General features: G+C 40.2%; 1 protein-coding gene across 2 annotated transcripts in view; it reads left to right on the top strand.

Annotated features, from left to right (window-relative positions):
• Positions 1 to 26,509, top strand: part of LOC122555368 (interleukin-10 receptor subunit beta-like) — a 67,351-nt gene that overhangs the window by 3,672 nt on the left and 37,170 nt on the right. For both annotated transcript variants that reach the window (XM_043701302.1, XM_043701303.1), the window contains exon 2: positions 22,514 to 22,631. In XM_043701302.1, the coding sequence (XP_043557237.1) occupies positions 22,514 to 22,631 (118 nt within the window). The remainder of the gene's footprint in view (positions 1 to 22,513; positions 22,632 to 26,509) is intronic.

The following is a 26,509-nucleotide window of genomic DNA, read 5'->3' as shown; positions in this document are numbered from 1 at the left end:
CCTCCACTATCCCTCTCTCTTCCCCCATTATCTCCCTGTCTTCTTCACTACTCCCCTCACCATCATCATAATATGTCTCCCCCAGTATTCTCACGCACTATCCCTCTTTCCTCTGCTATTCCTTCTGCTTTCCTTCCACACCATTATCTCGTCGGCCCCTCCTATCAATAATGAATGGCCTTTAAATGATTGATTTGATTGATAAAAGAATTTTTACAAGAGATCGTGAATATACCATTTGTACACTTTGATTTGTGTAAATACAGTACCCGTGGTGCTGGATTATGTCTGAAACCATAGGATCATAGAATGTTATAGTACAACCACTGTTGCTTGCACTGTTTAAAGGTGTATCACATGTTCATAAACGCTTCTCCTTCTTGAATTATCTGTGCAAAAGCTGGTTTGTCCCACAGGTCCACATTTTTCACCACGGATAGGGAAAGGGGTCAGCTCCTAAATCCTACCCCAATTCGAAAAGTGAAATTGAAACCTAGTGTGATCAACACTGACTTTTAAGCCAATTGACCTCCTCACTTTAAAGTTCCATTTGATATAGCAACCCATAAGTTTGCATGCATGCTGTAGCCTGGAGCTGTGGACAGTGATGATAGAGGCTCAAATTTGTTTCAACCACTTGGCTAACCAGAATGATCTGCTCTTATCGCCCACCATTGACAAATGTTGGAAAGGTTTACAATTTGTTACTTGAATGCCTTCAAGTCCTGGAGTGGGACTTGAACCTGGAACTTCAGGCTCAGAAACATGGACACTACCCACTAACTAGATCTCCTTCAGTTCATAGGGCCATGAACACCAAATAGATAAGGAAAGCCATTTAGCCTATCTGAGAACTTACACCCGGAAATAACCTACAATTCCACCAACGGCACTTGATTGTTACTTCAATTTGTCCATTGTTTTTGTTCTCCCACTCGCCCACCACTGAATCTATCCTGAAACCTATTTCACATTAGTCTCTGTTTGTGTGAAAGCTTTCAACCACCAATTCTAAACAGATCTTACTTAGTAGTTCTTTATTGAACTCAGTCACCTCCCGTATTCTTTGGAATCCTCTCCATTTCCATTCCGTGGTTCTTAATTATAAAATAAATACGTTCCCTGAATATATGTGCAATAGTTTTGAGTACCACAATTACTTCTGTAAGACAAAAGCAAATGTTTAATATCCAAGTCTCAATCACAATGAAGTGACAATTCGATTTAATGGTAAAAAAAAATGAAATTAGTCAGACATCCCGCTTCCTAAATGTAGTTGAACAATTCTTCTGGAAGATGCATGTTGTGGAATTTGGGAGAGGGTGGGGTTGCATTTAGACATGATCCTCTTACATTTGATTATCTTGCCAATAATCATTGTACATGGTCAAGATATTGCTAAGCTTCTGGGACCTTGGAAGATTATTCCAAGAAGAATCGGTCAGGTTGAAATTGATCTTGACTTTTAAATTTGAAATGGAATCAGATTAAAATTAATGGATTGTTTTGTACGTGTCTGAATTCTTCAAAATGGGTGTAAACTGGGTTCCTGATCTGCTGCTATCAATTTTACAACAGCACCCAAAACCAACTTCAATCACTGCATGCCTTCCCATTCCGCTGTACAAGAGGCGCAAGTATGTAAAGGAAAGAAAATCCTGGATGGATAGCTTTTTGGCTACCAACATATTTCTTTTGCAAGTCCTGTGTAATGTGTAGGAAGGAACAGTTCAGAATTTGGTTGATTGAAGATTTTATTTCAGATTTGTTCTGGAACTATGAGTGACGATTTTAAATCTTCATTTATTGTCTGTCCCTGATCAACTTGACAGGATGATGGTGGAATGTTTCCTTTTTCTGTGTAAATACTTTAGGTGACAGCTTAATTTGCTTTAAGGAATATTTGTTTGGCAGTAATACCACTATGCTCTTTCCAAGATGTGGCATTTGACATAAAAAGAACATGTATAATTTGTTGTGGGTCAGATATTACTTAATCTGTGAATACATGATGTTATTGATGTAGCTGGCATGCTGGAATACGTATTTGTTAAGGTTGACTGAAGTGAGACAGTCATTGCCTGATACATTGATTAATAGAAAGGAAATTCTGTTGAAAAACCAAGCCTGTGGAACAAGATCTTGAGTTCCCAATTTTAGTTAAAGGCATTCAGTTAAAGAGAAGCTTGTTGGTTGCGTACATGGTTTGGGTCATTTATACTTGTGATTTCTTCCATTCCTCTTAATATTAATATTTTTGCGTAACATTTTATAGTGACGTGTTGTTACTAATAAATTTGAAATGGAGGATTTACAAAGACTGACAAAGAGTGGGAGATACCTTACAAGCAGAAACACATTTAATCTTCAGTATTCTTGTCATGTAGCTGTGTGTCAGTTTACAAACCTCACAGAGAATCATGTCCTGATTTTGCATATAACTGAGACTTCCTCTTTAGTTGTAGGTACTATAGATATGGATAGTATTGTACATCTGTCAAAGATGTCAAGCGTGTTATGTCTCTAGGGATTGGGTGGTGCAATGTTTTAAAAGATTGATCTTTTACCACCTGGGACCTCTTGTTTAAATCTAACCCAACAGTAATAGCTTATTATATTTCCAATGACCGGGATCAGTCCTGGATGAAGTGAATTTAGCCAGCATTAATTCAGCTTCTGCTTGTTGTGGATCTGCAATTAGTTGGCTTCTTTCTGTCTTCAAGTGATGATGGGAAAGTGACCTCAGAATTTTGGTGAGGTTAGATGAGATCATCTGCTGCATTGCTTTGATGGCTGAACAAGATTAGTTCTAGAAAGGCAAAGTTTGCCACAAGTGCCAGACATAAAGTTATCCCTCACTATTGGTGTGGGATGATCTTTACTGATGCCTTGTTTTCATGGCTACTGTTTGATCCTTGGATTAAAGTGGATAGTTATGTGACATCTACCATGTGGCACACACCCTATAGGCAGATACCTTAGGTTTCACTTCAGTAAAATCTTTGTTTTGAAAATGCTGCTGTGCTGTACATTTGCAAGATAGTGTCAGAAATGGTGTGTGTCCAGAACTGATATAAAAAGCACAGTTGTAGAGCTTTGAGCTGCCAATGATGCAGAAAAAATCAATTAAGAACATGCACTTCTTAAGGGAAACTAGCGGCAATTTTTTTTCTATTAAGACCTGCTCAATTGACTGGGGATCTGAAGCAAAATTTAGAATTCTTCCATGAACAATGGGAGAATTATGGTTGCAATAAAATTTGTCTAATTTATAATGGTTTCAGTTTCCCGACTGTAAAGTTTCCCTTTCTGAAACATTGGAATTTTAAACAGAAAAAAGAGAGAACACACAAACACACAAAACCAGGTTGTGAAACTGAACAGAAAAAAAGTGGTAATTTATGGGGCTGGTGCTGGGAAAATGTAAAGGGTCATCAGTCCAAGCTTCAGACTAGCTCCAGCTGAGATGAATGACATTTGCTTGCTGTGTTTGATCTGGAACTCTAGATCCTCGTTCATGTTATCGCAATAGGTCTTCAGAGTAATCTGTTCTGTTAGAACAAAATAGTTGTCATCATAAAGCATTAATCTTACTTTTGAGGACTTCATTTTTTGATCGCCATTCTCTTTGCACATGTCTGTGAAAGTTATGGTGTTGCGTGGTGTATTTTTTTACTGGTTCACTCACAAGATATTGGTATTGCTGACTGGACCAGCATTTATTGACCAATCCTTGTTGCTTTTGACTAGATGGTGGTGAGCTGACTGCTTGAATCATTGCAGCTCATGTTTTGTTGGTAGACCCCCCCCCCCCACAATACCGTTAGGGAGGGAATTCCAGAATTTGACCCAACGACACAGAAGGAATGATGATATGTTTTCACATCAAGTGGTGAGCAGCTTGATGGGGAACTTGCAGGTGGTAGTTTTTCCATGTATCTGCTGCCTTTGTCCTCCAAAATAAAGTGGACATTGGTTGGTGTCTATCTAACATTTTATATTGCTTTTCTTCCACAGTCCTCATTCCAATGGTAAAACTTGAACTAGCCTATTATATGGTGTAAAGTGATTTATCAGAATCTTCAGTTGGTATCTCTCCAGTGGTTACCTGTATCTGTTTCCTTTTAGCCATGTACTTGCATACAAATTGATTCAGCTTCTTGCAGTGAGAGCACTATTTTCCAACCAGTGGGATGCCTATTCACTTTGCATAATGTCTTCTGCAGTATTTGCATCTTACCATTGACTCTGATTGTTCTACCCTGTATACCTGGACTATGTGTCAGCAGAAAGCAAGACCTGATCTGTTCTGCCATAAATACATTGAATCGCAACCTCAGTACTTCCACACAAGTAAATTGCTCTCCTGAGTGCACCTCTGTCTTCTCTCAATAGGTACTCTTTCACGTTTGGATTCTTTATTCCTAATACAATCCCATCTCTATTAGTTTAACCTTTTAATTCACAGGTTTCAGCAAGCTCAGTTAATGATGTTATGCACTGATCAAAGAACTCTTTTGTTTTGTTCCCTAGTATTGAATATGTATCATTGATATGTACTTCATACTTGGTGCTCAAAATCTGCCATCAAAACTTTTAAAGTTTCTGATGTTCAGAGAGATTTAAGATGGAATATATTTTGAACCAACCAATCTTTTCCCGTAAGCGATTAAATTAAGGATAGTGAATTGTACGTGTTCGGGTTTGCCCAACAAATCTTGACTTGCCAAAAGAGATTTGCAACATGTCACAGCACTGATTGTGGAACTATCCTAGATGAGTACAAAGATGTGTTGACGGGGTTGGGATGCCTCCTAGGAGAATATCATCTCAAAATAGATAAGAATTCAGTAGTTGTTGAGGAAAGTTCCAGCTGCCAACCCGAAAGAAAAGATAGAAGAGCTGAAAAAGAAGAGTTGTCAGTTTCTTGATTAACAGCATTAGATCAATCAAACAACCTGGAAAGCTGAGAACATACATTGACCAAAAAAAAAGTAAAGCCCTGAATAGATTTCACTATCCCATGCCTATCCATTGAAACAATTTTGCTGCAACTTGCAAAGCCAAAGTTTTTCACCATCCTAAATCAAAAGAGTACCAATGAAGACAGCATGAGATAATTAGTGACCTTCGTCAAGTGGAAGCTATAGTGGATGCTAGTTTGTGGAGACATAATGAAAGAAGTTATTACTGACTGTGACCAAATCTAATGCAATAGCTCCCCAGGTAAACCTGAAGTCAAACAAGAGAAACAAAGTTACAATTTAGGATGCTCAAAGTCGAGTGCATTGGCCAGGAACTGACAGAAAAGGTTCTTCACCCAGATCTGGAAAATGTGAGAGTTGCATGTAGCAGTAGCAATGCAGTGTCCAACAGCAATGCAGTCACCAATAGATGTAAATACAGTGCAACAATTTGTTGAATGTGTCAATTATTAAGCAGAATTCTTGCCCAATTTGTGGTTGGAGTGTGAACCATTACGCCAACTCAGTCAAGGATGTACTGTGGTACTGGGGCACAGAACAAGAAGCAGTATTCATTAAAATCAAGCGACCAGTGTTGAAATATTGTGATATAAGTGATGAAGCCACGTTGCAGTATGAAGCCAGTGAGACAGGACTTGGAACAACTCTAATGCAGAAAGGTCAACTGGTTACATTTGTATCCAGAGCACTAACACAACAGAAAGTTGCTGTGCTAAGACTGAGGAAGTGTGCCAAAGCATTTCTTCAGGATCTATTTGGAAGAAACAAGTGACAAGCTGTATCAAAATATTTCCCTCAAGCTGCTATCACGTGCTTCAGAGCAACCGCAAAGAATATTACTCTGGTTACAGAGATTCCATCTGGATGTGACATCCAAGCAAAAGAGGCAAAAACATGTTGCAATCTTGCTGTCAAGAGCAGCATTCCCATTGAAGAAAGTGAAAGATGCTGCAACAGAGTATGATATCATCCACATTCAACATGAAGCAGCAGCTCATCAGGTTCTAGAAGTCATCAATCCAGCAGAGACAGTGTGTTTAGAATATAACAGGCAAGCACACAGTGGCTCAGCAGTTAGCACTGTTGCCTCACAGTGTCAGGTACCAATTCCCACCTTGGGTGATTGTGTGGCATTTGCATATTCTCACCATGTCTGCGTGGGTTTCCTCCCACAATGCAAAAATGTGCGGGTTAGGTGAATTGGTCATGCTAAAGTGCCCATAGTGTTCAGGGATCTGTAGATGGACTACTCTTGTGACTGCTGTGAATGGACCAGTTGACTTCAATGATCACAATAGAGATTGTCAAGTATCTAAAAGCACACTTTGGCTGTTTTGGCCTTCCAGATATTGTCATGAATGTAGGTGCATTAGTCTGGGGTAAAAATGTAGAGTAGTAGGGGAATGGGTTTGGGTGGGTTACTGTTCGGAGGGTCAGTGTGGACTTGTTGGGTCGAAGGGCAGTTTCCACACTGTAGAGGTTCTGAAAAACAAAAAGCTCCTTGCTCAAATTTTTAGGATATCTGGTCAGCATGGATGAGTTGGACAGAAGAGTCTGCTTCCATGCTGTATATCTCTATCAGTCTACGACTCTAAACCAAGCAAGTTCTCCAACATGATGCATATCTCTCAGAAGTGTTACAAGAACTAGTAATATTAAGATGGTTTGAGAATATCAAGGTCATATCTTTTGCTCTTAGAATATGTTGGATACATAGAAATAAATTGACAGTCCAAGGCCACCTATTGTGCAAGAGAAGTAGTGTTACTGTCCCAAACATATTGAGAGGAGAGGTGCCAATGTGTGTCTATGCACACCAGCAAGGATTTAAATCAAATCTGAGGATACACTCTACTGGCTGAATATTAGCAACAAAATCAAGGACCACATTAGCCAATGCAGATATTTTAAATCAACTGGTTAATACATTATGACATTCCTCTGGAGCAGATGGGGCTTGAACCCATGCCTTCTGGCTCGGAGTTAGGGACACCAGCAGAAGAGCCCCAAGTTGGCCAGTGCAGTGCCAAACTAAGCAAGGTAGAGAGCCCCTGATGATATAAGAGATTTCAGACAGACCATGGATGAAACTGGGAGAAGACCTCTTCACATTCACAGGAACTGATTATCTTGTCACCATGGACTACTCTTGTGACCACTGGGAATGGACCAGTTGACTTCAGTGATCACAATAGAGATTGTCAAGTATCTAAAAGCACACTTTGGCCATTTTGACATTCCTGATATTGTCATGAATGACAATGGGCCTTAGTTCATGAATGAGAAATTCGGTCACTCTATGAAACGTTGGGAAATTCAACACTAGCCATCATCTCTTCACTATCCTCAGTCAAAACATCAAAGGAATTATAAAGAAATCTGGCAAATCCAGCACATACATATACACAAGGCAATTCTCAAGCAGAAAAATGCACATACTGAAGGCATGGAAAGTCGCTCAATACAACAACTAATGTTGCTTTGCACACAAACTACTCCTCCAATAGCAAAGAAAAATCTACAAAAGCCAGATGTAATAATCTGTGTGAGTGATAAATGTCAAAGTGAAATAACAGAAAGCTAAATTCCATTTCAGCTGCGAAATCATTGCCAGAGTTGAGTATTAGAGAGCCAGCCCAGGTACAAACATTCAATGATCCCAAGAAAAGCCAGTGACAAAGTGACAACTTGAGACCTACATGGGCCAGTCATCAACTCAATTGTACTTGGTGGAAGCAAATGACCAGAATTACGGTCATAATGACAAGCACATAGACTTAGCTGAAGCTGTTCCTCAACTGCAGGTGATAGATGAGGATGAATGCACAATTTATACAGAACACACATTAGAAATCAGAGGCAGAGGTCCACAATAGCCCAATAACAGAAAAAGAACAACAACAGCTACCATAGCAACAATGACTGACGCAGGAATGAAATTCAGTGGTGAAACAACATTACCCAGATTTACAACCAACAACAGCAACACCCATTAAAAGACCAGCACAACTTAAAGACAATGTGTGGAATGCATGTGCAGAGACTGATGATAATAATAAACTGCTAAGGCAAGAGACCAGTAATATATGTAGTTGATAACTTCTGTAGCTAAAAATGTACATGATAAGTCATGTCTTTTTCTTCATTTTTGTATCAAAATAGGATGTTTGAATATAAATGGAATCATGCACAAGTATCTGTCCTAGTCTGCCATAGTCACGTGACCTCTGCCATGCAAACACCTTGAGGCAGACAACTTAAGCTTCACTTCAATAAAGTCCCCTTGTTGAAGACACAGCTGTGCTGTACCCTTGAAGCAATTGGTTTTGGAGCTTTGGTAGTACCATAGTGGTGGGAAATTTCTGCCCACAACTTAACGTCAGGTACCTCCCCAAATAATATATCCATGGGGAAGCAGCTAGCTTCCAAACTGAGCACATGCCAAAGAGAGCAGTCTTTGCTTGATTAGAACAGGAATGCTTGGCATGTTTCCTTCAAAGGCCCTAAAACACACAAAGGTTAACACTAATTGGCAGTATGTTGACAAAATTAATCAACGGGTCGCATACAAATTCACATTTGTTCCCTAAGAGGTTCTATTTTGAGTTGATCCTACATTGCATTGCTAATAGTAACTTGCATGGTACATTGTTGTATTAAATTAGGAGCTTTATCCAATGTACTATTTTGTTGCCGTGGTAAAACAGTGAATATCCTCTTTATTTCTTTCAATTGGGCCTAGCCTATGATCAAATAATGATTACTTTTTGGGAAAGTTTTCCTGTAAATTGTCAGAAATTTTCAAATGTGTCTCCTCGAACAAAAATGGGAGCAAGTGGCTGTTTTCAATATATTGGAATGCGATATCTTAAAGTGTGCTAAAGCCAACCAATAATTAGCAAATGGCTTGGAGCTTTACTTGTAGTGAATTAGAGTGTAGATTTCCATAAGAACAAATGCTGGAGGTGTGGAGGTAGAAGTGGGGATGCATCACCAGTGAAAATATTGTCTAGTCAGATGATGCAGTATAGGATCTTTAATTTATTTCTTGAATATAAATAGTGTTTCGTTACACAAAACAAAATCGACTTGTAGTATGGGGAAAGTAGGTTTGTACTTTTAATTTGTGGATATTATATGAAAATAGATGTAGGATTTGGAAAAAAGTTACTGTTAAACGTTGGTTTTTGAAAAGTGTATTCATTCAGAAAAGTACACGAGACACAAGGTAATTCTAATTCCAATTTGAAACTCTTTCTCTAAGTCTTTAAACTATAATTCACTGATCCAGCTGCCTTCCTAATTTGTAGCATATCTGTTGGGGCAGGTACGTGTTAGCTTGAGGTACTTGGCAAAACTGAGTTAACAAGTCATCCAAAGGATGATGAAAACAGACACCAAGGCCAACACCAAAATAGACACTTTTATGTATGCAGCAGATGTAATATATTTGGACTCCTGAAAAAAGCTTCAATAAGTTACCACACAGTAGATACATCTACGCTGAAATCGTTTGGAGTTGGACGACAAGTAGTAAAATGGTTGGAAGCCAGCTATAAAACAGAAATGATAGACTAAAGGTAATTGCACAGATTACAAATAGTGGGAAGTGATGTTCCACAAGGGTCGAACATCACCCTTGTGACACCCTTGTACAGGTTTGGCAGCTCTATGGAGGCAAGCAGTGCTCAGTAAAGAGTGTCATTCAGATACAAGGCTGGGACCACTATTGAGCACTTGCACAAACAATTTAAGCATCAGAAAAGCAAATTCAGAATTTGCTGATGTCTCCAAACTTGTCCAAAATCTTGTTTTCTGCCCAAAGGGAGGTAAACCTTGTGGAAAACAGACAGAAAGGTTATTGGCTCCTAGGAGTTCCCACTCACCAAAATATATGAAAACATACAGTCCTTGCCTGTACACCATTAAGAGCAAAATAGTAGGCAAGCAATATCACCTGTCTATCATACTTGGCACGCAGAGGAATATTTGGCCGACAGTCAATGAGTTCCCGTAACAGATTACTTCAGATTAATGAGTCAACAAGTAAAAATAGTATGAATTTAAACCCACTTTGTACTCTCCCACAATTTCATAAAGAAAACTATTTCATCATTTTGTAAATTACCTCAATACTCAGTTGATATTCAGTTCATTTTGCATCACCACTTTTTGTTTGTTAAAAGCATTAGTTTGCTTTTGGTTCTAACAGCATTCTAAACTATACAGAGTAAGTAATGGGATTCCATTTAATTTCACTGCATCCATGGGCTTGCGGTGGATCTTAGCCAAAAAGACGAGAATGAAACATCTCAAACGTCTCTCCTTGTCTGTAACTTTCCTTGATAGAAGAAGCACTATCGACAAGAATGACAAGTAAACTCTTCACTCTTCAGTCAGTATGCTATTAATCCTCATTCCATTGAATCTAAAGTAGGATGACTTGCCTAGGGCTGGTGTCAAAGAAGAAATTGCAGGGCTGTAATGCATGCCTGATCAAGTGGAAGTGTGGGTACTGTAGATGCTGGAGATTAAAGTCAAGATTAGAGTGGCTTTGCCTGAAACGTCGATGTTCCTGCTCCTCAGATGCTGCCTGATCTGCTGCGCATACCCTGATCAGCCTGTCTCTAAATAAGAACTCAATGTTCTTGTGCTGGATTTCCAGGAACAGTTTTTTCAAACACAGGCAGTAACTCAGGTTCACAGCTATTATAAAGTAACATACACAGAAATTAAGGTGAGAATATTGAGGGAGGAATTTAGTCATGCAGCACTGTTGTACAGATTTTGCAGCTCTATGGAGGCAAGCAGTGCTCAGTAAAGAGTGTCATTCAGATAGTGCCCTATGGAAATGGCTGTAAGACTGATTAATGGTACCATATGAATGAATTCCTCTCCTGTTAAGCTCTTGTATAGAAAGAGTGCTCATTATAAAATATCCCATCTATACAGATACAGGAGAACTTCGAGCACAAAATGAGCAAGGGTGGGAGACAGGTATCACTTGTATTACTGAATCCTGAATAAGTACAAAATTATGGGGGTGGCATGGTGGCTCAGTGGTTGGCACTGCTGCCTCACAACAGCAGGATCCCAGGTTCGATTACAGCCTCAGGCGACTGTCTGTGTGGAGTTTGCACATTCTACCTGTGTCTGCGTGGGTTTCCTTCAGGCGCTTCGGTTTCCTCCCACAGTCCAAGATGTGCAGGTTCGGTGAATTGGCCATGCTAAATTGCCCATAGTGTTAGGTGCATTAGTCAGAGGGAAATAGGTCTGGGTGGATTACTCTTCGGAGGGTCGGTGTGGACTGGTTGGGCCGAAGGGCCTGTTTCCACACTGTAGGGAATCTAATCTATTCTATGAGGAAATTGGCAGTCATTTCTTCTGAAGTAGACAATTGCTGTTTCTCAGTTGTAGCTACTTAAACTTCATGATGAATTGTAATGTACTTCAAAATGCTCAATTTTTTTTTCAATTCTTATTGAAACCAAGGCGGGGAGTTCCTGCTGCTGGGGTAGAAATACAATGTTTGTTCTGCAAATTTGACTTTTTCTGGAAACCTTTAGTATTGGGTATTTTTCTGTGAGTTTCTGTGATAAGAAATTTGGGAACTACAGTTATGCATATTTTGTTTAGAATTCACCACACAGGGATTCCCTTTAGTTTAGATTTCATCTGTGTGAATGTTTGGTGTAGACAAGGGGGGATGTTTCGATGAGGGTGCTAGTTGGTTGCCGTGGCTGGAATCAGAGACTGAGGTGAGAAATGGGAATGAAGAATGAATAAAATGGGCAAGTCCCAGGCAGAAACTTGGAGGGAAATCTTTCGCAGCTAAAGGCAGGTGTTTTATGGTGTATGCATCCCCTAAAAGTGACGTTCAGCCAGGACCCCATTAACCCTCCGCCCAAAATCTGGATTTCACAAGAGTGGCTTTGAAGGCAAGTGAGGAATTCCTCAGTAGCTGTCTGTAAAACTTCTCTATAATAGTTACTTATTGAACCTTTAGTTCAGCTCATGCACCTTTTCCCTGACTGTCAGCAACTCAACAGGGTCACAAGGGCTTGTACACAGATAGAAAAGCTTCCCCAGTGAAACTGAAAGATGAGGAGGCTTTGACCAGTTATACTGAAGAGCTCCAGTCATGATCAGACAGAAGATTCAAATCACTTCTCAGCGACTATACTATCACTGTTTGACATCTGTCCAGCACATCATTCACCTACAGGAGTATTATCTTCTTAGCAGCTGGTATCAGGCTTTAGTGGCAGATTATGTAGCTTCACGGATCAGAGGGCAGGAGGAACAGCAAAATGAGCAGGACCAGAAGTAGCATTTCCACTTGTGCCTCGAGAGAGGAGAGGGGATGGACAATAGTCCTACTCGACTGGAAGCAAGACCCCAATTCAGGCTTTACAGGCGGACGACCAGTCCACTCGACATGTCTGATGATGGCTCAAGATCTCTTGGCAGATCACTGCTGACACCTGCAGCCTCTGGAAACAGACTTCCTTTCCAGTAGAGCTTGCGTATCTGCATCATTCGTTGTCGTTAAGGTGTCTGTCACTGAAAGGCAGCCCCCAACTCAGGCCTCTGCCACCCCCAACATGGGATGACCTGCTCTTCTGAAAGCATGAAAGCAGGGCATTGTGAATATTCTTGACTGCTTGTGTGATTTGACAAGGGTGGCTATGAGACATCGAGGTGCGAAGGAAGTAGGATGAGAGGCCACGTGAATGCTGAGTGAGGTATAAAGATGTGAGGTTCTGACGAAGAGTGGAGCTGCATGGAGTATTGTTCTGAGGAGCGTTGTTGAGTAGAACATCGGGGAAAGTCTGAGTGTGCGGCTTGAAACCAGAAATTGCACACCACTCACAAACCATGTGGCTGTGTCACCCTGGATCCTTTTCATTACACAGTCTCCATGTCGAAGGGACCGTACATCTGCAACTCACTTCCTTTGAACTCAATTCCATCCCTTCTGCTCGGTTAGAGAAGCTGTCCTCTCCCTCCCAACTCTTGCAGAGACCACCTCGCTGCAGCCCATTAGGTTCCACATCATGACCTCAAGGCACAAATGAGGATGCTGGAAGTTGGCGGGGGGGAGTAGCTTTCCCAAGTCTCCCTGCCTGTGGGTGCTGAAGCCTCAAAAAGTCAAATTCGGGTGAGCCATTGTGACCTCCAGTATGATCCCTTTAATTAAAAATGCTACTGTCAACAGATGCAGCATATCATCCTACCCATTCCCAGAAATGTCCAGATGCTAATATTGTGATTAATTGACATAGCCACTTGGCAAGTGATAAATTTGGGAAAACGCTTTCCATGAACTGTAATGGGGGGAATTTTGCTGTCAGCAGCACAAAGCAATGGTCCTTACTGCTGACCTTAAAAAAAAAAGCTGTCTGCAAAAATGTTGCAGTCTCTGTGAAATGGAGTTCCCCCTTCTACATGGTAATTGAAATCTGCTGAGCCAAAGGGATCTTCAGGCATCCAGCAGCAGTGAAGTCAGTACTCAGGGTATGCAGCCAATCACATTGTGTATTCTTTCAGAAAATAAATGAGGAAGTTCAAGGCACTGAGTATGCCTTACTTTTACCGACTTACTGTTAGTATAGAATTTAAAAGTACTGCTGATAAAAATACACAGTCTGTTGAAACTTTCTGTCTTGTACTCATCAGGACATTTTGCAAGAACGCCAATTTGCAGAGGTAAGTGGCTGTTCGGCACATTCCTAGTGTTACTACCCTTAGGCTAGAAGGCTCAAGTTGAAGTCTGAACTGTACCAAAGATGTCTCATAACATATCTGAACGGGTTGATTCAAAAATCTACAAATTCAGGAATGGGTGATCCAACATTTATACTGCATGAGCAGAGAGTGCTGATTGATAGTAAGCAGAGTCTGATGGTTTGCGATGGGGAAGGCACCATTAATGCTGATTGATGGTAAATAGCCAAACTTTGTTTAAATTGTAAACTAGGCAGTTTGACTGAGTTGTCAATCCTACACCCTGAGGAATAAATAGCAAATGGCTGTCACTTATTTTGTTGAGTTGAAACAGGCACGGTGCATGTACATATTCTTTCAGTCTGCAAAAATCAGGAATCGCTGATATAGTTTGTAGCTTCCACAGCATGCAAGTGCAGCACACTCAAACTGCACTGACAATCCTAATTGGTTCTCAGTATCATTCCTTATGCATTCAGGATTATTCAACAAATGTTGCCCAATTACAGAAGCACATCTACTTTTTAACACTGTGTTCTGAGATTTGGAAGTAAAAACACGACAGCAAGTTCTGGATTTTTGCATTACTTTGTACATGTGTGAACTCTCAAATTTGTTATTAGTTTCAGTGGAGAAAAGTGACACGTTCACTGTCAAAACCACTACCGACACCAGGCCAAGCAGCACTTTGTTAACATTTCCTCAGCAGTACCTTGCAAAGTTGTGACCTCTACTCTCCAGAAAGATCACATTACTACTGACTCATGGTAACACCAACGCTTGCAATTTTCCCTCCAGCCCAGACACCAAACTGACGTGGAACAATATCGCCACTCCTTCCTTATCACTGGATCAAAGTCCTGGAAGCTTTTTCATAACAGTCATGTGGATTGATAGAAATGGATAGCAATGATTCATAAAGGTGGCTCACCTCACTACCATCTGCTTGAGGGAAGTTAGGGATGGGAAATAAATGTGGCACAGCCAGCAAAACCCTGCTTTCCCTGAATCAATGGAATAAAAGTTATGATGAAATTCTGGTTTGTAGAATTGGGGATAGAAACCTTTTCCATCCGACAGAGTTTGCCTGTGTTGTAGCTCTTTATTTTAACAAGAAAATGTGTCTTGTGGACTTTTCAGTTTAAGTTGATGAATCACCACAAAATACTGATCGTGTGCAAATTAACATTAAAACTTTAGAAACATTTCAGCCTGTTTTTGGGTGACCAATGTTGTAATATTTGACAGCTTTAATGGAAATTTTCACAACCATTTCTGTGTTTTGATTCAAAGTCAGGAGGCATGTCTGTGATATGAAAAGATAATGTGTGTTAGTATGACCCACTGAAAAGTAGTAAAAGAATAAAAATAACATGGAAATAGCCGAATCAAGGGGTGCAAAAAGTAAGAGGAAAACAAAACCAAGGCTTCCAAAGTTTGGGTGGGGAGGAGGGGGGAGGGTGGTGGTGGAGGTGGGGGAAGGAGGGTGAGAGAAATTGGATTGAAGCTTCTAAACTCATGCTTAAAGTTGAGTTTCAATCCAGAGCCGAGGACTTGGAATTATGGCTAATTTCCAGGTCCAGATCCTGCAACACGTGTGTTGCTTATACAGCACCACTGTGTCAAATGTAAATGCCCAAGTTGGACCAGAGATGAGCTCAGCACTCACTTATTAAACATCATGGGTTAGCAGGGGAATGGGAGCAGCATGTAGAGCAGCAAAGGCAGATCAAACTGGCAATGGGATTTGCAGAAAGAGGGAGGCAGCACCTCAAAGGGCAGTTCCCTCACTGTGCACAGATGTGAATCTGTGAAATGGCCAATTCAAGAGAATGCACCTCCATCTGGAGTAAGATCCTATCAGGACTCAAAATGCCAATATGTCCCTGATGTTCTGAAACACCTTAAAGAGCTACTTTTGAAGCATGTCCTCTCCACCTCTAACTCCCACAAGCCGTTGAAAGTCTGGCTTAAGCATTGCAGAGTGAGGGATATTAAGCATTGAGAAGCATCACCAGGCAAAGTTTGATGATATTACAAATCTTGCGTGCACCCTAACTGAGTGAAACCATTGATCCATTCTCCAATCTGCTGATTCTCTAATCTGCTGTTTTACACTTAGAGATTTCATGGTATTATCACAACCTTGCTGAATGTTCCTAAGGTTTGTGGTGAATTTGATAGAACATTACAAGAGCTAAATGCTTGGACTGGTGTGGGGTGGGGGTGGGGGGGTGGTGGTGGCAGTGCACTGTATGAGTGCAGAGTCCGAAGAGACGTGGGGTGAGGATGAGGCCAAGCTCCTGTTTGCAAATCATTTTTAAGCTTACGTTAAACTTTACTAAATGCCTCCTGTTGTCAGTATACCTGATTTCAGACTCTTGTTTTGCCTGTCTCTGTTTTGTTTGTTCATTCACAGCAACTATCTTGTCCTCCAACCTCTACCCCCGATGAAGAATTATATTCAAAATGATAACCTCTGTTGAATTTACTTTCAGATACTAATGGAATTGTATTTCTAGTATTTTCTGTTTTTCAAAATGTCCAACCTTAGTCTCTATTTCAACACTCATTTGGCTAGCATTTCAAACTAGCTGCTTATTGAAAATGCTGAAGTGATCTCTTTCTATTTCTACCTGTATCTTTGACATCTCTTCCTCCCTCTACTCACATTTGTCCTCAGGTTTATACATTGTGATAGTCTGTGTAACCGCAGTGGCTATGGAGGTTGAGGGATACCATGGAGAGTACAAGTGACAGTTAAAATGCAATTCCTTTCATTATTTTCCCTCTGCCTTTTCTTCCATCTACAGATTTCTTGCTCTTTATATTTCTATTGTGGTATTGTTGCTGGTGCTTTCCTTTTTTTTAAAATGTTATCTTTTGCTAAATTGTTCCTTATTCCTGGCATATTTTCCCTTGGTTATATTTTCTGTTTTATTTAGACACTTCTATACTTTGCTTAGTATAAATTTAAGGTTACATTTTGGAAGGTTATTCATGTTCAATTGGTTGTGTTCTTGCCTCTAAGACAGAAAGTTGCAATTTCATTCCTGTTCCAGGGATTTGAGTACAGAAAGTCAAAGCTGACAATTACATGCACTGTTATGGAAGTGCTACACTATCAGATGTGCTGCCATTGGGATGAGATATGAGGCTCCATCTACTTTCTCTGTTGGATATGAAGGTCTTGTGGCACTACATCAGATAAGAGCAAGGTAGCCCTCATGGTTCTACCAGCTATCCTGGTCAATATTTATTCCTCATGCGCCATCTAAATAAGAGATTATTGTATGTGGTCATTTTATTGTCATTTGTGGGCCTTTGCTGAGGACAATTTGACTTTCATGCTTCCTACAGTGCAACAACAACTGCACTTCAAAAGTAATTGATCAGCTGGGACGTCCTGAGGTTGCTACACGAATGCAAATTTCTTTTATCTGGTTGATGAATTAGTGCAACAAAGGATAGATAAGGATGGGAAGTTCAAGAACAAAAGGGAGAATTAAAAGAACTTTTGCCTCAGGAGATACTAGAACACAAAATCTTATTGAGGACATTGTGGCCATTGAGTCAGGTTACTACTGTACCTTTTAAAATGGAATTAGATGAGATTTTAAAGGGAAGATTCGAAGAAAAATTTGACATGGGGGTGGAGTAGAATTGCTACATTGTATTGGCAGTGCAGAAAGAGGCCATTCAACCCAGTAAGTCTTTGTCAATCTTTGTTCTCTGTATGAGCTTTTTTCTACCCTTCCTCATCCACAACCATTAACAGGTTCTTCATAGGCATTTCTCCTCCATGTATTTATCTTGCTTTCCCTTTAATATGTTGATGCAATTCTTATCATAATAAAGATAATAGCTGTAGTAGAGCCACATGGATGATGTGCACTGTACTTGTTTCATTGCTATCACCTCTGCCATGAATTCTGCTCCAATATATTCATGCTCTGTCAGGCCTTCCACCCTCTCCAAACAAAGTGTGACAGAGCAAGTGTTTGTCATGCAGGTCAGGCAGCATCCAAGGAGCAGGAGAATCGACGTTTCGGGCATGAGCCCTTCTTCACGAAAGGGCTTATGCCCGAAATGTCAATTCTCCTGCTCCTTGGATGCTGCCTGACCTGCTGCGCTTTTCCAGCAACATATTTTCAGCTCTGATCTCCAACATCTGCAGTCCTCACTTTCTCCTCCAAGTGTTTGTTATGTTTAGAAAGTTGATAGCTTTTATGCCAAAACTAGACACCAGACACCACCATCATAATGTGTTTTTGCGATTCAAAAATGTTTTTATTTATATAAAGAATATTGCCTGCATGTTTTTAATTATCATTTTTTGTGACCTTGCTCGATCAGATCAAATCACGTTCAGGTCTCTGAGGAAGTATTGTGAACTAAGTAACAAATTCAAAGCTGTCACCTGTATTTAAAATATCATGAACTTGGTTTCACACAAATGCATTAACCTCTGTCTTACCAATGTTGGACAGCATAATTTCAAATTAAAAACATACTTCCAGCTTTTGAGAAACCTCAGGCCAAAGATTAGGAATACAGTCATAAGGGAAAGTAAAGCTTCCTGAAAATGAATCCTGTATAGGATCTGATAGCCAAGACCTATGTGTCAGTCATGCTGTAACCTCACTATAAAAATCCCATATATGCAATTATGTTTATATAGTTACTGAAATTAGTTACTTTTTCGTAAATCCCCTTCCCCATTTACTGTTGGCTTTTTCTGGCTGGAATATGGTCCCAAAAGACCTCAGCCTCTGATATCTCAGCCAAGTGTTTATTATTCCCCTGTGAGTTTAACCGATGAGCGTCAGCATGTTAACTGCTGTCTTTCTTCAGACTCAGCTTTACTATAAGACCCACAATTATTGACTACTTTTGATGAATCTTGGGTCCATTTAATGCTTAATCAAATGCTGATAAATGTGTATAATGAAGAACCTAAATTTTGTACGAGCGTTTGGTATGCTTTCCTTTATTGGTCAGAGTATTGAGTACAGGGGTTGGGAGGTCATGTTGTGGCTGTATAGGACATTGGTTAGGCCACTGTTGGAATATTGCATGCAATTCTGGTCTTCCTAACGGAAAGATGTTGTGAAACTTGAAAGGGTTCAGAAAAGACTTACAAGGATGTTGCCAGGGTTGGAGGATTTGAGCTATAGGGAGAGGTGAACAGGCTGGGGCTGTTTTCCCTGGAGCGTGGGAGGCTGAGGGGTGACCTTACAGAGGTTTACAAAATTATGAGGGGCGTGGGTAGGATAAATAGACAAAGTCTTTTCCCTGGGGTCGGGGAGTTCAGAACGAGAGGGCAAAGGTTTAGGGTGAGAGGGGAAAGATATAAAAGAGACCTAAGGTGCAACGTTTTTACACAGAGGGTGGTACGTGTATGGAATGAGCTGCCAGAGGAAGTGGTGGAGGCTGGTACAATTGCAACATTTAAGAGGCATTTGGATGGGTATATGAATAGGAAGGGTTTGGAGGGATATGGACCGGGTGCTGGCAGGTGGGACTAGATTGGGTTGGGATATCTGGTTGGTATGGACAGGTTGGACCGAAGGGTCTGTTTCCATGCTGTACATCTCTATGACTCTAAATAACGTAACATTGTGAACAATGAATGGGAAGCATTCAGAGTCTGCCAAAAGCCTGTTGTCGAGTCTAGATTGGAGGGGAACGGATATCTTTCAGAAATTGCGTGAATGGACTCACTGGAGTGTTCGTGTTACAATGGGTCAAATCTCGCAATTCAATTTTGAAATTTATTGAGCAATCACTTCCAACATTGGATTCTCAGCTTCAGAGCCAATTGGTAAATAACTTGCCATTTTTATTTGTTTGAAATAGGGTGAAGGGAACAAATAATCTGCTGTTTACGAATGAATATCTGAGCTGATCTCCATGTGTATAAATTTTAATTGTTTGCCATTCTCACAGTTAGGACCAAGTTCATCAAAGACACTTTGAAACTGAACATGGAGGTTAACCATCTCCAATGAGCAGTCATCAGTGCAAGATGATGACATTTTAGAGGCTGCTTCTTCAAGCTTTCAAGGGTTACTCAACTGCCTTTCCCTACAACTAGGCAACACAAAATGTGCTTTCACTCACAACCTTGGGATGGCCCTAAAGTCAATTTACAGCCAATTAAATACTTTTGCAGTATTGTCACTTCTTTAATGTCGAGGTACTTGGCAGGCAATTCGAGTTCAGCAAGGTCTACATACTGCAGGATACATGGCAGCGTGTTTGAGGGAAGTTGTCGGAGGAGTAAACATTGGCAAGGACATCAGAATAGCACTTTTGCCGTTCGTAAAGCGCTGTGGAATCTTTTGTGGCAGCGTCTCTTTCTGCTCTCTCAACTAAAAGCTCCTCTGACAATCCAAATGCCCTCTGGTATTGCAGTGAAGTATCAGCCCTGGATAATATATTCAAATACCTAGAGTGGGGCTTGAACCTAGAACTTTCTTACTCCGAGAGGAGAGGGCTACCCCAGATTAAAGGCTGACACCTACAAGTGGTCCTGATTGTGATATCCTGTGGTGGGAAAAGACCCTGTAGATTTTCTGTGCACCAATTGAAGAATTATGCCACTTTGAACCGCAGAGAAAAACAACAGCTGGGAGTTTCTTCATTAAAATGACACATTCCTAATAAAATGATTAGGAATATTTCCAGTTTCCTTGTACTAGGCAGAAACTGGAAAAAACAAGTCATGGCAAGACGAATCGTCACCTCCAGGGAGACTGATTACTCAAGAACTGCTGAACCATGGTTTATGTTGTAATTTTACAATGGAACAGGATGAGAAGGGACACTGCAGAGCGAACCCTGTTAGAATGGGAATTGTGCTTTGCAAAGTCGGCATTCATCTGAATCTCCCATCAGCCAACTAAGCTAACCATATTTAAATAGTTTCCTGTTAAGAGACTCATTAGTGTCAGGACATTTTGGTTCTGAGAGAATTCAGTTGTGAAATCCTAACGCTTAACCACAAGAATATATGCCCCCACACTTAGTTCACCTGAATTTCAGTACTGGGTTGGGACAGAGTCAGCAAACCTATTGGTTTTGCAAACCTGACAGAAGGGAAAGTGCCACAGATGGTCAACATTTTGTTACAGGGGAGTGGATATTAACTGGAGTCCAGCCAGCCGCTCTGGCAAGAGTTTGGAGCAACCATAGGAGCTACCATCCCCCATGGATCTTTATAGCCAACATGTTATTGTAGTGCCAACTCATGCCAACCTATTGACTTCCACCCCACTACCCTTTGCCTCTTCACCCTTTGTGCCAACTCACTCAATATCCATCTTGGACAGACCACTGGAGCTATTCTTGGTGGAAATAAATTAAAGTTCTAAATGTCAATTGATTAATTCACTATTCAAAAGGAGAGTTCTCCTTGATTTAATGCCTGTTTACCACATTTAAGTTCCTGCAGCAAGTTTTTTTTTCAAAACAGGCATTTGTATACATAGCTCCCGTACAAAGACAACTAGTGGAGCTGTCAGATAAAATGTGAACTGGCAGACACCAAACCCTCCCCTCATTGTGATAATGATAGGTTGTGAAATCAATAGTGAGGAACATTTTTTCTCATGATAGCCCTTATTTATGCCAATATATAGAGTGAAATAGCAAAACTTATTTTTGTTTTATACCTCAAACAAATGTTTTGATATAATTGGAGGACAGGAATTTATCCACTTTTCATGCACACTTATGTCTACTTGTAACAATTCCTGAAGTTACCTGACCTGTCCAAATGGTGTCTTTGAACATATCCAAAAAGTTACCCTACCTCTTGAAATAACCCTGGCAGCTTTCAATTTTCTAGTCATGTAAAGCCAACAATGTAGACATCCCTCTGTTAAAAGCAGGATTTCTTTGAAGGCACCTGCGCTTTGATCTATGTAACTGCTTCTATGCACCACAAATGTGCAAAGTTCAACCTGACCCATTCCCCTCCTAATGATGTTGGGTGCCACATTCGGGAGTGGGACTTCCAGAGTTGGGGGTCTGATGCAGTTTTGGTTATGAATAGTATGAATATTTGAACTGTAGCGTGGAGTGGATATCTCCACCTAGCTCATTCTTAGAATAGTTCTCTAGCAAAGGAGCAGTCTTGGTCATGTCAATGTTTAGTACTATTTAAACAAAGACAGCTGTCTATTGAGTATTTTAATTTGCAAAGTATACAAATTTCACATAACCTAAAAGTAACCTCTAATAATAAAAACCGATGATCTTTCCACTGAAAGTCTTTGTTTATTGTTCACAAGCTAAAATGGATTTGAGTTTCACTGAATATGTACCTCCAAATATCACCTTTGAGGAAATGAGGGATAAATTTAAGCCCAGGGTGTAAGTGAGACTTCCTATTGGCTGTGTTAAAATGTAAAATTATCACTGGACCTTGAAGTAATGCCACAGAGGCTGATATCTCATCATCAAGTCACCCTTTATTTACACATGGAGAATCCTTGATACTGATCCAGCTCCCTCAGAGCTAGCTGTCAGAGTGAACAGGATGTCTGGCTCTGCGTTATTATCTGGCTGCCATTGCTCCCTGATTGGGGTTGTTAAACTGGTCCAACCAGGGAACTCATATTCTATGTGGTCCACCTGGCTGATCTCATTACAATCACGACCGATCTAAACACAGGGAATTATGCCTACTCAGAAATTTATGTTTGCAAGTTTGCATATCTAGCTTTTTTTTAAAAGTAAAAACTAATTTCTTCATGGTTAAAGTTATTTTAATATCATTATTTCTGTTTCTATAGTATTCGGACAGATCCCAGAACCACAAAACGTGCACTTTGATTTTGTCGATTCAAAGCGTATCCTCAAATGGGACTCTGTATTTTATCAAGGCAATTTAGTAACATACTCTGTTCAAAGGTAAGACACTGCATTTTAATTCAGGACAAAAAATGAGGAAACTATATTGTCTGTATCCTTATTATTCACTTCCCAATTATCCTGGAGTAATTTTCATTGAATATGCCCTTGTATAATATGGTGCCAGATTGCAGAGCACATTTACACTTATGTGTTTATGACATAAATCAATGTCACAGTTCCCAAAAAATTAAGTTATGGTTTTTGTTCCATACTTAAGATATTGATATGCCCTAAGTGCGAGTGATTAACTTATGGATACTTACTCATCCAGTTTCCATAACTCACCATTGGCTTATGTCAGTTATAGTTAGTAACGAAGATTCTACTTGAAGTGTTTAGCAATAAAAGGCCCTTCAGAACAATTTCACAGACAAGAAATTTAAATAATTTTTCTAAACTGATCCCTGCGCTGTTTTTAATGAATGCTGCGTATTCAGTCCTGGGCTGAATAGGCTGGGGCTGTTTTCCAGGAGCGTCGGAGGCTGAAGGGTGACCTTATAGAGGTTTATAAAATCATGATGGGCATGAATAGGATAAATAGACAAGTCTTTTCTCTGGGGTGAGGGATTCCAGAACTAGAGGGTTTAGAGTGAGAGGGAAAAGATATAAAAGAGACCTAAGGGGCAACCTTTTCACGCACAGAGTGGTGCATGTTATGAGCTGTCAGAGAATATGGTGGAGGCTGGTACAATTGCAGCATTTAAAAAGCATCTGGATGGGTATACGAATAGGAAGAGTTTAGAGAGATATGGGCCAAGTGCTGGCAAATGGGACTAGATTATGTTGGGATATCTGGTCGGCATGGACAAGTTGGACCAGACGGTCTGTTTCCGTGCTGTACATGTCTATGACTCTACATTGTCTAAAGATAATTGACCATGTGCAGTTATATATGTTTAATTACTTTCTATCCAAATTTCCTTTTGAAAATGCACTGATAAAAGCATTTAATCTCCTTGCAGTATTTAAAACAATGATGATTAACATTTAGATAACAACATGCAGAGGGATGTAGAAGAAGAGAAATATCAGGCCAGTCGTATTGTGTATATAAATATACAGTCACTCAGTGTTAAGGAATGAGTTCCAGGACTATTTCAAGGAAGTGATTTGGCTAATAAAGTACAAGGGTTTAACTCAGACAATTGACAGAACATTGAAGATGTGTAGGAATATAAAGTTCATTTGACCGATTCCAAGAAAAAACGCATCAATTCATTCTGTAATGTTAACGTAGTATTTGCTACAGTTTAGAAAGTAAGTCATTGTGAAATGGGACCTGCAGACCTGTGAAGAGAGATCCCATAAAGAGAAATCAGGTGAAGCATATGTTAAGAATAGGTAAGTAATTTGGAGCTGAAGAAACTGTTCAAAAGCAGTATTATTGCAAAAGATATGGTTCAGGTCAGTTCGCCCCCATTTGAATAAATTTTGTACACAGGGTAAAAAATATCAATATAGCCCCGGACCTTCCTGTAGCTTTCTCATGTATGCTTCAGGAATAATTGTCTTGGAGGAACATTGATTTTGGTAAAACTGAGTACAAATTTAGTTACTGTGAGAATATGAGAATATGACTTACTGAGCTGCTGTAGTTCTTGTGCTAATCCTCCTCCCCACCTCCAGCCTGCCTCCCCCACCCTCCCAACAGTTTCATGTAGTGTATTCTGACCAATGATAATGATATATCCATTGTAAATGTCTAATTTGGGATGCTGTGTGACTCAAATGTGCTAAATGTTCCCATGAATTTACCATTCATGTCCTTCTTGGTCGAATAGACAAATGGGATAAATGTCTAAGTGATTAGAATCAGAAAGAGTAGAAGAACCCACAGTAGTATTAAATTTTCTATGTATTTGCTTTATGGAATCAGCTGACAGATATCACGCATTTAGTTTGAACAGGTTTCTCTTTCTGTCCAATTCCAATATGAGACATGGATCAAAAATCAAATTCTTGGATGTAGGATATTTGATTAACATGGTACTCTATAAAATACAAGTTCATAAGATTTGTTCCTGAGTTTATTGACACTGCAGTCATAATGGGAGGGACAAAATAAAAGCCTGCAGTGCTGTAAATTAGATGAGTTCTGGGAATATTGGCTTTGTTCCCAGAAGGAAATCAACAATCAATAAGATCTGAGACAGGAAAAATGTACATCTGCCTGATACATTTACTCTGTTTGCACATGAAGTTAGGACTGGCAAACGACTCCTTTCCAACCTGTGATCTGGACGCTAACAGGAAACCAGTTCTCACATGTATGAAGGATTAAGATGTGATTCATTGGGGTATCCAAACCGGGCACAGGACCTAGAAAACCTCAAAATTGTCTCTGCTTTGTTTTCCTTTATCATGTATACCCAGAATGTAGGTAACATCTAGGGTACGACTATTTAAATATTCCTCCTGGCTTGCTCTGAGAGTTTGGTTTTGGGTTTCCTCCTTGAATTACTTGTGATGCTGCTCCCGCAATGTCTCTTTAAAAACTCTAATAATGTATGATGGCTTTTTAATAAACAAGGGGACATGACTTCTAAACGTTTGGGAGTTGGGAGAGCAAGAGAACAAAACATAGAATCCTTACAGTACAGAAAGAGGCCATTCAGCACATCAATTCTGCACCGACCCTCTAACCAGCATGCCATCCTCCCCACCCCGCATTGCCCATGGCTAACCCATCTAGCCTGCACATCCCTGGACACTACGGGGTAATTTAGCATGGCCAATCCACCTAACCTATACATCTTTGGACTGTAGGGGGAAACCAGAGCATCGGGAAGAAATGCACACAGACACAGGGAAAATGTACAAACTCCACACAGTCAGCCAAGGCTAGAATTGAATCTGGGTCCCTGGTGCTGTGAGGCAGCAGTGCTAATGTGGAAGCGAACAAGACATGAGGCTTTCAGTGCAAATATGCCGCTGAGCTTTGAAGTTACAGAAGGATTGTGCTGCTGTTCTTCGAGAGAGTGAGGTGTGAGGGAATGTGGAGTGGGTGTTTCACAGAGTATAAAGAAATGCTTTCATGCAGAATGGGCTTTCAAAATGAACACGGAGTGGAATTTTCACAAAATACTTCAGACAAAAGAGAGAAGTTACATTAGAGATGGGAGTTGGCAGGAGTCTTGTGTGGGATTTTCCATTCTAATTTCCCAGATTTGTACATCTTACAAGTCTGTGGCTTATGTAGGTAATTTGTAGAACTTCATTTGACCCAGTGAGATTAGATTATCCAGCAAATACACAAATTCTGACTGTAAACCTCCCACCTGGTCTGTCTCCCTTATTTACGGCCCTCGAGGTTTTCATCACACTTGGCCCAGGCCATGGGGAAGCTTGTGCTTTTTCAAAGAAAGCTTAGCTGGAGAAACCTTTGTTCAGTCTTATTAGCCGGAATGCAGGGAGAATGAATCATTTAAAAAAAAGTAGAAATGAAATATGAAATAAACATATAATACAGGAGCAGGAGCAAATTATTCTGCCCTTTTGAGCCTGCTCTGTCATTTAATACGATCATGTCTGATCATCCAACTCAGCACATTGTTTTTATTTTCTCTCTGTTTTGATCTCTTTAGTCCTAATAAAGATATCTACCCCTTTGTTGAAAGTTTTAAATGTTTTGCCTTCAATATCGTCCAGTGGCAGAGAACTCCACAGTCTCACCACTCTCTCGGTAAAGGAATTTCTTCTTATCTCGGTCCTAAAAGGCCGATTTCTTATCCTTGGACTATGACTCCGGTCTGCCCAGTCATCAAGAACAATCCTTCCTGCATCTACCCTGCCTAATCCTGTTGGAATTTTATAGGTTTCTATGAGACACCCCTCATTCTTCCAAACTGTGGTGAATTTAGCCCTAATAGATCCAA

This window comes from Chiloscyllium plagiosum, chromosome 12 (genome assembly GCF_004010195.1).
Source record: "Chiloscyllium plagiosum isolate BGI_BamShark_2017 chromosome 12, ASM401019v2, whole genome shotgun sequence".
Lineage (NCBI taxonomy): Eukaryota > Metazoa > Chordata > Chondrichthyes > Orectolobiformes > Hemiscylliidae > Chiloscyllium > Chiloscyllium plagiosum.
This window is presented reverse-complemented; position numbering and strand designations above follow the sequence as displayed.